The sequence below is a fragment of the Puma concolor genome, chromosome B1 (genome assembly GCF_028749965.1).
Source record: "Puma concolor isolate L17-30 chromosome B1, mPumCon1.1.hap2, whole genome shotgun sequence".
NCBI lineage: Eukaryota > Metazoa > Chordata > Mammalia > Carnivora > Felidae > Puma > Puma concolor.
Window position 1 is genome coordinate 115644466 of NC_141670.1, and position 15075 is coordinate 115659540.

Below are 15075 nucleotides of genomic sequence, written 5' to 3' on the forward strand. Positions count from 1 at the left end.
ACAAGAACTAGTTGAGCAGCTAGAGAAGTGATGTTCACAGCCAGTCAGGGAGAACCAGAAGACCTGGCAAGAAGAAATTAGGGGAAGACCAGACCGGTGCAGGGGTGTTTCTAGATGTGCTCACAATTGTGTTAATTACAGAAAACAAATGCCTGGAGTTCTCCTCGCACACAACCACTTACGACTCTAACATGCATGCAGCCCGTGCTTGAATATTTACAGGGGTACAGAATTGCTACCTTACAAGGCAACCTGCCAACTACATTTTGAGACCTTAGACCTACCAACAGTAGGTTAGGAGAGTTATAGGTAGGAATGAGTAATTATAGATGGAAAAGTTAATACCATTGGTTAATTAAATCATAAAATAAGTGGCCCTCTTGGTGCAGTGGTAGCGTGTCAGTCTCATAAAACAAACAGAAAAGGTGTTAATTAGAAAAATTATTTATTTCTGCTCCTTTCATACACCTTATTGTGCAGGAAACGGTCTTGCAGACACATCTGAAATAATGTACTGTCACACACTCTGTTTAAAGGCAAAGCACCATAGGTAAAGCTGATCGTCTGTCCAGAGTTCTCAGCTTACGGGATCTCGCTTCCTGATTTTACATTAATTTTTGAAAGTCACAAATATCATCTCCAAAAAATGTTAAGGGGGGCTGTAAAAAATAATCACTTTATTCAGTATTACAGCTGTAGAAACGGAGTATATTTTCTTTAAGAAATGAAAAACTAAGAAGAAAATGCCACTTAACATCATTGGTACGTCAGCATAGGCCAGCAGGAAAAATACTGTGATAAGCTTGTCTCTTTGATACCAAGAACACATTCTAGTTCAAGCTTTAACATGCTTCCTATGTTTTCACTAGATGCTTCTTTTCTGCTGCTTCGTTCTTTTCCATAGTTCACGTCAGAGGATTGGTACAGCCTTTAAAACTTCATTAGCAGGAGCAAATCCAATATCCACAGATTTCATCCCAAAAGGCATTTTAACCCATCAGATATCCCCTGCAGGAATAAAATTTATAAACACAGAAAGTGAAAAGGAAGCAACATTTCAAAACACCCCAACAAATTTTATGATGAATCAAATGACAATCTGAAAATATAATTGTGACTCATCCTTATGGTTTTTATTTCGAATCTTGCCTCCCCAATAAATAAATATATTACTGGGCTTCAGTTCCATTACCCTTTCCCCTCAAAGCATACAGTTACAAACCAATATGGCTCCAAACCTGGAAGCAAATGAGCAGAGACTCAAACACCCACAGAGGCTGTTAAAAAGCCAGGCCGTGAATCTATCCTTCAACAAGGACTGATTTAAAACGCAATCAAATAGCTAGGTTATCTATGTCCTCAAATCACAGAATTAACAACAAAAAGAAGAGAAAGGAAAGGATAAAATGACAACAGGTATACAATGATAACAATGAGAAATGGCAGATTACATCAAGGAAATAAACTGAACTGAAAAGTATTGCTATGCCTAATTAAGCGTAAATGGAAAAGGACTCTGAGTCTAGAAGGCAAAATTATGCTTAATGTTCAGTGTCCAGCAAATAACCGTTATCAAATAATATTTGCTGAATACAAATGTAAATGCTAAGGAAGCAATAAAACAGTTTAGAAAGTGGTGGGTCAAAAAAGAGGAAGATAAAGTTTTAGTACATGTACTAAAGTTAAATTTCAGTTACGGGGAAAAATTGCTTATATGCATTCTCCTAGTCCCTAAATGATATTATTATTATACATTTACTTTTACTTCTCATTTCTCCTTTCCCTTAGAATTTCTTTTCTGAACTGATCTCATGATCTCAGGATTCACGCAGGAGCTCCCTAGCTTTTTTCATCAGGTTTAACACATGGTAGTTCAAATTGCTAAAAAGGCAATTGTTGCCACTCTGTCCTCAACTGCATAATAAAATCTATTCAATAGACTATTTCATATAGCCTTTATTTTTTAAATTTTTTTAATGTTTACTTATTTTTGAGAGAGACAGAATGCGAGTGGGGGAGGGACAGAGAGAGAGAGAGGGAGACACAGAATCCAAAGCAGGCTCCAGGCGCTGAGCTGTCAGCACAGCTGACGTCCCTATACAGCTTTAATAACATACTTGCCTAAAAATAGAAACCCATCCCTCTGCTCTGAACTAAACACTTTTCCTAATTTTAGAACATTACACCATGGGGTGCCTGGGTGGCTCAATCGGTTAAGCCTCCGACTTCAGCTCAGGTCATGATCTCACGGCTCCTGAGCTCGAGCCCCACATCAGGGTCTGTGCTGACAGCTCAGAGCCCTGGAGCCTGCTTCGGATTCTGTGTCTCCCTCTCTCTCTGTCCCTGCCCTACTCACACACACACACACACACACACACACACACACACACACACTCTCTCTCTCTCTCTCTCATCTCTATCCCTCTGCCAGTCTCTCCCACTCATGCTCCCTAAAATAAAAAATTTTTAAAAGTTAAGAAAAACCTAAATGATTGCAATAGTAAGATGGAGGCAATCCAGAGAATTAAGCACTTTCCAAAGCTTTTTTTTTTTTTCAGCAGTAGATAGCTCTGTTATCCTCAAAGTCAAATACCTGAGCTAAAAAGAAAAGCACTTACTTATATTCTAAGGACAACACCTAAAACTGTAAGGAAGAATGAGAAGCTTAAGTAGAATAAAAACAAATCTGGCTCTATGGACAAAACCAACCCACCTGTTTTTTCCCCCCAGATTTTTTTTTTTTAATTTCTGAGAGAGCATGGGGGAGGGGCACGCACGGATGAAGGGCAGAGGGACAGGGGAGAGAGCATCTTAAGTAGGCTCCAGGCCCAGTGTGACAAAGGCTCAATCCCACGACGCTGGGATCATTACCTGAACCACAAATCGAAAGTCTGATGCTCAACCAACCGAGCCACCCAGGCGCCCCAAACCAGCCCACTTCTATTCTGCTACATTTCTCCAAACGTTCCATCTGTTTTGGTTGTTAATTTGTAGTAGCCTCTCGATCTCTCTGGGAGCCTCCTCTTTTCTTGTTTTGCTCTGGAAAACTTCAGCCTCTTCCATACCAAGTGTATCTTTTCCAACAGGGACAGAAAAAGAGAGGAACAAAAAGAGGAGGCTGGAGTGCCTAATTCTTCATACAACTTAGCCAATGGCTAAAACTGTTTTCCCCAGACAAAAATAAGAGCCACTGGCAGAGGAGTCTGAGGGAACTATGTGGCCACACAGATACTCAGCTGACAGAGAACGCTGCTCTTTTCCCATCTTTCCCATCCTGACTTAGCATGAGAACATGACTGCAGGAGAAGTGAGTGCTTTGGACTTTCTAGGGGAAGTCCGCCCATTCTACTCTAGATGTTACGGTGGACAGGTTAAGCCACAGAATAAGTGAACCTGTGAAACACACACATCCTGTATTCCCTTTTACTGTCTATTATAATAAAATACGGGAGTGTCAGTTCCAAGAAATCAGTATAGTTGAAACTTGACGTTTAATATACTCCCTGAAAAATAAATTTACGAAGAGCTAATCTTTGTATGGTATACTTGTCCAATGTTCTTGCAGTTACTAATTCCTCCACAGGTGAAATAAGAGTATAGGGAAATGTGATCAGACTTGTCCCTATTTCAAGGTAACGATCTCAAATGGAATTATAAAAGTTGCCATAAAACCAATTTTTTTTGTTTTAAAAATATTGTGTTTTCTGAAACAAAATCTTCTTATACACACACACACACACACACACACGATCCTTTTCCCATCTTTTTGGAGAGGCAATAACTCCCTCCCTGTCCAAGGCTTAATGGGTTTTCCTCATACCAGTATTCAAAGAGCAGCAGTAATTAATGCCTTGAAAAAATTCCCTACTATCACTATTACTACTGAAATCCCAAATGTTATAGATTAAGCAAAAAGCAATTTAAAGAAACAAGATCTCCAGTCAGTGGTCAGTGACATTGTAGCAAAATAACCATTTTTCATGAACATGAATGGAGATGACAGAAAGACAACTGGTCTCAATTTTACTACTAACCATAGCTATAACCTTGAACAAGTCACAAATTCCTTTGGTTCTCAGCATTTTCATCCGTTTAAATGAGGGTTAAATTAAATCCTCTATGATTTTATGTGATCCAAGTGATTATTTTACCAACTTGCAACAAAAGTTAAACTGCTGATTATACAAAGTACTTGATAACTTACGGCAGTTTCATTCTCATGAATACTCTGGCCATGAAAAAACTCAATAGGACACAGACGAATCCAATGAATAGAAGAAGAAATCTATTGAGTTTTGGAATGTTTGGTGCATTCGATCGGTCCAGGATTATGAAACCTAAACCTCCCATTGTGAACAGGAAGCTGGATGCGAGTCCTTCCATAATATATTGTCCATTTACTCTGAAAAAGAAAAACCAGATTAAACAACAAATGAAAATTCCCAGAAAAATAAAAAACCTGTCTTTAGATTGAAAGACCTATTTCTGCTTAAATATTTTTGTGCTGCTTTTTTTATTCTTAACCTTACAACTATTTTACCATATTTCTGTATATTCATTTCAATTCCTACCATCTCTGAATTATGAATCAAGCACTATTCTAGGTTCTGGGGATACAACAAAATCTGTGTCTTCATGGGGCTTATGTTCAAAAAAGTTTTAGAACCTCAACTAACACAACTGTCAATGTAAAATCAATGCTGAGATTTTAATTATTAGCTTAAAAAGCAAATTAGTGTATGTATAGAAACCCTTAACCCAGAACTTTTGTTTTGCTTTTAAAAATAATGACATTTAAACTTCTATCAAATTCAAATTTGAATTGGTAAGAAATGTTTCTAGAAGTTTCACAAGAGTAAACCTCTTGTTTCAAAGGGAAGACTTTATTATTTTTTTTCCAAAGGGAAAATTTTAAAAGGAAGTATTTTTAACTAAGGCTCCATGAGCCCCACAAGAATTTCCAGCAATCTATAAATCCTTAGAATTATATGCAAATTTTTATACATACGTATATCTGGTTTTTTCTAGCAAAAACAGACCTTTCAAAATTCTGAATCCATGGATCCCCAAAAAGCAAATTCCTCTGTTAAAGGGATAATTTATACAAAGGTATATCTAAAGAAGGTATATTTTTTGTTAGCTAATTGCCTTAATTGAAAACACAATACACGCATACACAAAACACAATACATAATACATTTTGAGCACTGGGCTCAAAATTCCAACAGTACCAATGATAACAGTATGAAAGGTTTCCCTACCATCAAGATCTCCTGTCATCTAGATACCCCTCACTCCCAGAGAATCACAAACATTTTTTCAGGAACATGCTATGTATGGAACATCATTAACATTCAGCATGAATACAAATATATAGCTATGTTTAGATGGACAGTTATCAAGTGGATTTAGAAAGCAACATAATGAACACCGCCCAGGTAAGCCAAACCACACTGGAATGGTGATTCATTACTCAAATGGAACACCTAAGTCTCAAAAATTATTTTTAATGTTTATTCATTTTCAGAGAGAGAGAAGGGGAGGGGCAGAGAGAGAGGAAAAGAGAGAATCCCAAGCAGGCTCCACATGGTCGGCACAGAGCCCAACACAGGGCTCAATCTCACGAACCGTGAGATCATGACCTGAGCCAAAATCAAGAGTCAGAAGCTTAACCGACTGAGCCACCCAGGCACCTCAAAAATTATTATTATATTTTATTATTTAATAGTATAGTCTAGGGGCTCACAGATTTTTTTCTTAAATGGCCACATAATACATGTCTCAGGCTTATAGGCCATATGGTTTGTGTCACACTTAGCACTGCAGCTTGAAAGCAGCCATAGATAGTATATAAACAAATGGGCATCCCTGGTTCCAATAAAACATTACTTACAGGGGCGCCTGGGTGACTCAGTCAGTTGAGTGTTCGACTTCAACTCAGGTCATGACCTCAAGGTTCGTGGGTTTGAGCCCCGTGTCGGGCTCTGTGCTGACAGCTCAGAGCCTGGAACCTGCTTCAGATTTGGTGTCTTCCCCCCCCCCCCCCAGCCCCTCCCCCACTTGCTCTCTGTCTCTCTCAAAAATAAACAAACATTTTTTAAATTTTTTTTAGATTAAAAAACATTACTTACAAATAAACTGGTACCCACAGTTTCCTCATCCCCAGAATAGCCTATAAATGTATTTTAAACCAATACCCTCCTTTAAATAAGTGATCATGTCAATCACTATGAAATATATTATTTCCTAATAAATAATATACTTCTGTTCTTGCCCACTTCCTGCATCTCTGCATTTAGCATTTTAAAACAGCTATTATCTAAATGCAGATGGACCCATAGGTTTCACTGTATTTTTAAAAAGCACTCATGCCCCAGCAACCTTCTTTCCCACCAAATCATTCAAAAAGGCAACTGTTACCTGTAGGCCAAGAAGGCTACTGGCCTCTGATGTCCATGTTCATCGGTCATAGAGCCAACACTTGGAGGTTCAACAATAACATCATAAATTATTCCTATATGAAAGATAATAGTACAGATTAGATTGGATTCCTAATTTTTAAAAAGGATTAGAGTTTTCATCAGTCTCTAAAGATTCATTTATATTTAAACAGGACTGCTTTGATATATTATTATAATCAAGTGAGGCCCAGCTAATCTCCTAAACTTTAGATAAACCTTTCAGAAATTCAACTCAATATTTTAGCATACTACCTCTAAAACAGGTATTTCATAAAAGAAATTCATTCAGTAACTGTTTCTTATACTCAAGAATTCCTCCACAATAGGGGCGCCTGGGTGGCTCTGTCAGTTGAGCATCCGACTTCAGCTCAGGCAGGTCATGATCTCGTGGTTTGTGAGTTCAAGCCCCGTGTCAGGCTCTGTGCTGACAGTTCAGAACCTGCAGCCTGCTTCAGATTCTGTGTCTCCCTCTCTCTCTGCCCCTCCCCTGCTTGCACTCTGTCTCGCTCTCTCTCTCGAAAATAACATTAAAAAAAAATTACTTCATAAAGGAGATTAAATATTAAAGGCTATTATTTTAGTTCAAGCAAATGCTGTCTATTGAGAGGTACTGTGACTAGAGTAATTTTCTTGCTTAAATGTAAAATAAGGAGACTTTTTTTTTTTTAATTTTTTTTTTCAACGTTTATTTATTTTTGGGACAGAGAGAGACAGAGCATGAATGGGGGAGGGGCAGAGAGAGAGGGAGACACAGAATCGGAAACAGGCTCCAGGCTCTGAGCCATCAGCCCAGAGCCTGACGCGGGGCTCAAACTCATGGACCGCGAGATCGTGACCTGGCTGAAGTCGGACGCTTAACCGACTGCGCCACCCAGGCGCCCGGGAGACATTTTTTAAATCATACCAATAGGCAGACAGGCAATACTAGAGATTCATGATCATTAATGTCCATCACTTATGTCACCATGTCCCTGTGATCATTAATTCCATCAACATTAGTATTTTCCAGATCTCCCACTGTCCACATCTACTCTCCAACATCCTCACTTCCAGCTTTTCTTACGCATCGTTAAGACTGTGTCTCCCTCACCCTTGACTAACAAAGCAATCACATTGGGCTTCTCTAATCTCTCCACCACCACCACCACCAAGCCTACCAGCTGGCATCTACAGCCATCCCTTCCTCCTTCCCTCCAGCTCCAAGAGAGGAAGAGTCCCTCCTCCTACCAATGTGGGATTGCTTCTGCAATTATCAGGACTCCATCCCCTCCTGCCTTCTCAGAGATTTTGTTCCTTTGGCTATCACTCCTCCTTCCTGTATTTCAACCCTCTCCTTCCTACATCAACCTTCCCTGAATTCCAGACCCTTCTAGTTAAATCCTATTACTATGCTTCCTTTTTGAAAAAAAGTGAGACTTCCTTCTTGGGGAAGAAAAAAAAAAAAAAGGCAAACTTGTTGTCTCCCTTTCCTTATTCTTCAGTCTTCAACTCACTCGAACTTGGTATCTGCCTCCGCTGATCTTACTCTTGCTAAAGTTGCCAATGATCTCATGGTGTCAAATTCAATGGACATTTTTCAGTTATCTTAGGAGGCTTCCCGGCAGCACTCAATCCAGTTTACTAAATCCATTTTCCTTGGGGGAAAATTGGTTTCTCATGGCTTTTGTGATACTCCTGTCCATGTTTTCTCACTACCTCTCTCGCAGGGCCTTGATTCCTTAGGGCTTGATCCACTGTCCTCATTGTCTACATTCCCTCCGGAACTGAACCCATCCCTTCCCAGGGCTTTCAGTTCCATGCGTTAATGAAGGTCAATATGCCAACACCGATCAAACAATGTTAGCCCCGGTAGAATTAGATGTAAGCTCCCTAAGCACAGGGACTTTCACTATGTTCTTCAATACCTGGCTTAGGAGAGGCATTCGAAAAACATTTGTTGTTAACCAACTTCAATACAGACCTATTTTCTCAGTTCTAAACTCATATCTGCAAACTTGACATAACCATGCCCAACTGTTACATATCCTGAAGTGACCTGTGGTTCACTGTACCCCAGCAAAAACCTTCATCTCTTCAATCTCAGAAAATGACACTCCCATCTACTCAGATGATCAAACCAAACACCAGTTTAAGATTCCTTCGCACTGCATTCTCCCCAATCACTCCTGATAACCCAATCAATCCATCAAGACCTACTGAATCTACTTCCAAACTATCTTTCATTGTATTTTCCTCCTTCTCCACTGCCACCAACCTAGTTAGTCTTAGTCAACTACAAAACCCACCTAATTGGTCTCTTGGTTCCGTATCTGTCCATCCTTTTCCCTTTGCCTACTATTTCCTCTCCCCCAATTCTTTAGATTTTGGCTAACCTGTCATTTCCCCAGGAACCACACTGCAATGTGATGTTCCCAACTCCTGTTATTTTCCCATAATCTCTTGTTCTTTCCCTTCAGTGCAACTCCGGCAGTTTGTAATGGAAAAAATAACGCAGTGGAAAAAGCTTTATGTGATATTTAACCAACCTCAACCATGACATTATAAGCTTCAGAAGGACGGCGTCCTTATGTTTCGTTCACTGTCGTTCCCAGTACCTAGGGCCTGGAACTTAATCGAACCTCAATGCATCGTTTGCTGAATATTTCTCAGCAATGAACATTATTTATGGAAGTACACTCACAGTTTTTAGAAGAGACTCCTTTCCAGTGGCAAAACCGATTCCTTGTATGAGACACCTCATGGCCTTGGCCACTAAAAAGTGTCCTTTGCAATTTGCCCCTGGGATTGGAGCAGACAATCTCCCCATTACAACAATCAACGGGAATAAGTGGACAGAATGAAAACTGTGAGGCTTCTAACAAAGGCTTGGACTCCAAGGGAGGTTAGGGTTAGGAGAAGAGACCAGCAGATCAAAGCAGACGAAGACTCATTTTTTGTTAAAATCACATGCATTTTAAATTTCATTTATTCAATACAGCACCCATTAACGTGCTGAGCAAATGTTAATGTTAATGCAATGTTAGGATAGTATCTTACCAACATAAAAAAAAATATTTAAAATATATTTTACTTAAGTTAACTATCATTATTCTAGATTTGGGATGGGAGTTGATTCAAAGACAAATTCTAGTCCCAAGCCCTCAAAGTTTCACATTCTTCCCTCTTAACAACTCTTTTCACATCTATGAAAATAAAGATGCCTATGGCTATTCCCTTAAAAAGGGAACTTTTGCTGTCCCTAATCTGTAAGCTTCAATTTTATAACACCTAAGTTAAGTACCCCACTTCTCAAAATCTGGAAGTACAATAGAATAGTCTTGAGTACATCGTGGAACTGTGGCTTGCAAGGGTGGTGGCCTGAAAATTGTAGCCGGATTGCCAACTCATCACTATACAAAACAACGCCCCTTTTGCAACTTTTTATTTGGAAAAAAAACAAAACACCAGGATAGGACAATTCTGGAGTGTTTAATAGTACTGCTATTTTCCTTATTCTTTAAATCTTCAACTTCTGCTTTTTGAAATACAATACCTTCTGCAAATCTAACTCCAATCTTAAATATTAATCGAAACCTTGGATTTGGAAATTTCCATTCACATTTATTGTTGACCAGGGCAAAAAGCAACAACGGACCCTTAGGTGTGGGTTAACAAACCCCAAGGATTGTCATGTCTCTTCCACGTTTCCAGGGGCTGTACACAAAGATAAAAGTCCCAAAACCCTCCTGACCAACCGAGTAGAATGGGCAAGACTAGACTTCTCCAGGGCCTCTGTCAAACAATTTACAGGAGGGGATGGAGTCCTGATAATTGCAGGCAATAAACAGAATTACAATCTGGGCTTGAAAAATATATTCGATTCGCATCCCTAGGCTAAGAGGCTAGAAGTGCGGAAAGGCAACGGGCGTGAGAACATGGAGAACAATGAGAGTAGCCTCTCAGGACACAGGACGGGGCGTGAGGGCACATGAACCTCTGGGCTGTTAATACTTGAGACCCCAGAAATTCCCTCCACCCTGCGAAAAGACCTAGAGCACAGCGATGCTTCCCCGGGGCTGAGAGCGGAACGGACGCGCCTCGGGGGACGCCGGCTCTCCGCGTCTCAGCGCCTCTCGGGCCCGAGCCAGCCCGAGTTACCTCCGGTAATGAGGAAGTAAGACACCACCACCAGAGCGTACACCGTCATGGCCGACGGCATATGCACCCAGGGCGGCTTCTTCAGCTTCAAGTTGGGGCATTCGAGCACTAAGAACGGGACCCGGTACAAAGTCTCCATGCTGGTAGCGGCAGGGGAGCCTCTCGACCACAAGCCCCACGCGCCACCCGGAAACAGGCCCGCCCTCCCGTTCGCCGGCGCATGCGCCAGCGAACGGAACTTGCAGGTCCGTAACTCTAGGAGACCTACATATATAGGAAAAAGAAGAAACTACGAAGAATGAGTAAACAACACGATTTAAAGCTATATCTTATTAAATCTTTTAGGCATAAATTTGAATAAGAAGCTCAGTTATTGCTAATGAGTAGACAGGTGATTTATGTACCTTCAAGGACCTGCAGGGCGTCAGACGTGGCCAAGCCGGAGAAGCAGAGGAGGCAGTCTACATCTGAGCCCCTCCCACTTGCCGGCGCTGGGGATTTGGAAGCTGATTGGATGCGGGCGTTGTAGGTTCCCAGAGCTACAGGATGAATGGAAGCGTTTGGGAAGTTCTGCCTTTTCCATTAGCGGTTTTTTTCAAGAGCCTGAGAAAGTCCTAGTTGCTGAACTTTTGCTTCACGATGTAGTTGTGGGGACAATCATAATAACAATTGTTATTAATAATTGCTAAACTAGTATATTATCAAAGTTTAAAAAATATCCAGTCCAGATCTATCAAAATTATCAAGAGGGCATCTCCACAGGATGTCTAAAGCTGATACCTCGACGTGACCAAAATACTATTTTAAATAACCCATGTCCTACCCTCCACTTTGCTTCTCCCTCAACCATCTCTATCCTCATAAATGGTAAAATCTTTCTGGCCGAAAATCTTGAAATCAGCCTGGTGTCTCTATTAAAACTCCATATCCAAAACATCAGCAATAATTAATGAGGGGGGTTTACACGGAAACCAGTATTTATACATTGGAAGATTTTCTGGGAATTCTAAAGCAGAATGTTTCTGAACTTAGCATGGTTTTATAAATGAGGAAAACTTTGGAACAATTAAAAATATGTTGTCTTGAAAAAATAAGGGAAAGAATAGAAATTCAAAGTTTGTAAGCTTCCCTTGCAGCTTCAGGAGGGAAACATTAATTAACCACTGCTTGGCAGATACTGTGTTAAGTGATTTACACTGGTTCTTATTTCATCTTCATGACAACTCTATTAGGTGAATTCTATCGTCAGCACTTTACATATGACAAAACTGAAGCTTGAGAAGTGAAACTTACAAAGTGTAGTATAGTTTGTGATTGGCTGAGACTTGCTCTGAATGGAAATAAGATTTGAGATGCTTAAGATGGGGCAAGTGTATCCTTCTTCCTATATGTTTTAGGACAAATAATTCTGTATACATTGTGGGGAAAAAACCTAGACATTTTTAAAATATACATTTTTTAGAACAAAATAAAACTACCTAGTCAGTACTTCACATTGATCTATGTATTAATGTCACTTTTTTACTCTGTTCCAAAAAGTAAGTTTGTTCCAGAAACCAACTAATTATTATTTTTAACATCCTAAAACTTGAAATATTTGCCAACTTGACTTTGTAATATTCTATAAGCCAGGTATTTAAAAAAAAAAAACCTTGGGGCGCCTGGGTGGCTCAGTCGGTTGGGCAACCGACTTCGCTCAGGTCGTGATCTCGCGGTCCGTGAGTTCGAGCCCCGCGTCGGGCTCTGTGCTGACAGCTCAGAGCCTGGAGCCTGTTTCAGATTCTGTGTCTCCCTCTCTCTCTGACCTTCCCCCATTCATGCTCTGTCTCTCTCTGTCTCTAAAATGAATAAACATTAAAAAAAAAAAAATTTTTAAAAAAAAAACCTTTTATGAATAAAAATGCACATCTGTTGCCATCTGTGTCCTAACCAAAAATATTTCTGCGGAAAATGTTTTGGTTAAACACAACATAAACTCTGTAACCGAAAACCAAGGAAATAATGAATATAACCATGGATATTAGAGTATGCCCTTAAGTAAACATAGAATCAAATCAGTCAGTGAGTGGATATTTTATATAAATGAAGAAGGGCAAATGTTGGAAGAAACAGATTCAAAACATTATATACAGTCAAGCTTATCATTCTAAGTTACTTATACATACAAGCAAAAATGGCTAATTCTTACTACACACAAGAAAATCTCCACTTGAGGAAGATAAGAGCATAAAACTGATCTCTGCCAAGATTCTCAAGTTTAAGATAGGAAGTATTAATTAAAAGCCTTGGGGCACCTGGGTGGCTCAGTTTGTTAAGCTTTCGACTTAGGCTCAGGTCCTGATCTCCCTGTTTATGAGTTTGAGCCTGCATTGGGCTTTGTGCTGACAATGCAGAGCCTGCTTCAGATTCTGTCTCACTCTCTCTGCCCCTCCCCCCGTGATTTCTCTTTTTCTCCCTCTCTCTCTATCTCTCTCTCAAAAATAAATAAACATTTAAAAAAAAAAAAAAGCCTTGAAGTCAGGAATGGCTCTGCTGATCAAAAGAAGGACAATCCCACAAATAAGTTTTTAACTAAATTCTAAACAAATTAGAGCTACCAAGACTATTAATACTATACTGACTGTCGTTTATTTGAATATGTATTTAGGGAGGAAATTTGTAGCTTTTTTTTTTTTGTCAGATAATAATACACAATTTTAACCCTGATTTATTTACAAAGACATTTTGCAGTTGAGCTGACAGTCTCGTGAGCTACGTTCTTTCCCTCCGGGGTCTGTCTAAGCATGAGTATGTTTGTTTCCCCAGCTCAACAGGTATTTGCTGAGTGGCAACTCTGTTCCAGGCCCTGGGTGAGGCACTATTATGTCTCCTGTTCTATCAGACTCTTCCTGATGCAATATTGGATTGTGAATTTTGTTATCATTGTCATTATTTAAAATTTTGAAAGTTAAAATTCACAAGTAAAACATAGGTGTGTGTGTATCATGACAACAGTAATGCATGAAATGAGTTCCCTTTCCATCGCTGATCCCCTTTTACTTCTCCTTCCAGAGGCAGTAAGAATGCCGGGATTAGTTCAGCTGGAGTAAACATACTCAGATGTGGAACAATCCCTGTATCAGTTTCCTGACCTGTAGAGTGAGAGCTCTTATGGTAGGAAAGATAAAGTCGAACCAATAGAACAGGCTTTACCTACCAAAACAAAAGCGGTGACTGCAGAGACTGATGTCATCATCAAAGATCTGAAAGATGCACTACGGCAATTCCTACTACATTGCATTCAGTTAGCTAATTCAGCCCTTGGAAAAGAAGGATGGATCTTGAAGAACAACAGTGGATTAATGTAAATTTAATCATATCGTAACTTCCTCTGGTCATGTTATTCCAATCTGTTTAGTGAGTAATCCAATAAACTGCTGATTTTGAATGGGAACCCAGAATAAGCAAAGCTTCTGCAACAGGTCCAGCCTGCTGAGCAAACTTCTCTGTCACTTGGGCCACATAACTCAGCAGATCCAATATCCTTCGTAATGTCTGTGGCAGATAGGGATGTTCTGTTGAGCTTTTTTTTTTTTAACATTTATTTTTGAGACAGAGAGAGACAGAGAATGAACGGGAGAGGGTCAGAGAGAGAGGGAGACACAGAATCCGAAGCAGGCTCCAGGCTCTGAGCTGTCAGCACAGAGCCCGACGTGGGGCTCGAACTCACGAACGGTGAGATCATGACCTGAGCTGAAGTCGGACGCTCAACCGACTGAGCCACCCAGGCGCCCCTGTTGAGCTTTTGACAAGCCCCTTAGGGGAATCATAGCACTAAACCTTAGGCTTTTGCAGCAAACCTATGTCCCCCTCTGAAGATAAATACGTTCACTGAGAAATAGCTTCTGGCTTGCCATTGGAGCTTAGTTAAGACTATGCTATTGACCATGGGCAACAAGTTACCATGAAACCTGAACCTCTAACCTATCAGCCAATAAACATGGTGCCTACAGCAGCATTCCATCATCAAATGAAAGTGTTTTACAGGAGATCAAGCTCATGCAGATCTTAAAATTACATGTAAGTTGCATGAGAAAATAACCCAGATGCACATGGCCCACATCCTTGCACATTGCCTCTTCTCTCTCAATCTATACTGTGGGCATTATGGAAAGTGCCCTATGGCCGGTAAACTGAAGAAGAAAAGGGGAGGAGGCTATTTCACAGATAGTTCTGCGTAATGTGCTTGCAGTAACTGAAAGTAAATGACTACAGATTCACTTGGAGGGAGCCTCACTTGAAGGAAGTGATGAGGGAGAATCCTTTCAATGAGCAGAATGTTAGAATCTACCTGGCTGTTCATTCAGCCCGGAAGGAGTGATGACCAGAGTTGCAGGTCTATAGTGATTCGTGGGCAGTGACTAATCATTTGGCTGGCTGGATGGCCAGGGAATTAGAAGGAACACAATTGGAAAATTGTTGAGGAGGTCTGGAGAGA

At 40.2% G+C, this 15075-nt stretch overlaps 1 protein-coding gene across 1 annotated transcript; it reads right to left on the reverse strand.

Annotated features, from left to right (window-relative positions):
- Positions 1-428: 428 nt before the first annotated feature.
- OSTC (oligosaccharyltransferase complex non-catalytic subunit) lies at positions 429-10798 on the reverse strand. The gene is made up of 4 exons (XM_025921528.2): positions 10599-10798; positions 6421-6514; positions 4205-4402; positions 429-1008 (listed from the first exon to the last, which is right to left on the reverse strand). The coding sequence occupies exons 1-4, from the start codon at positions 10735-10737 to the stop codon at positions 990-992; spliced, it is 450 nt and encodes a 149-aa protein (XP_025777313.1). The 5' UTR covers positions 10738-10798; the 3' UTR covers positions 429-989.
- Positions 10799-15075: the final 4277 nt, after the last annotated feature.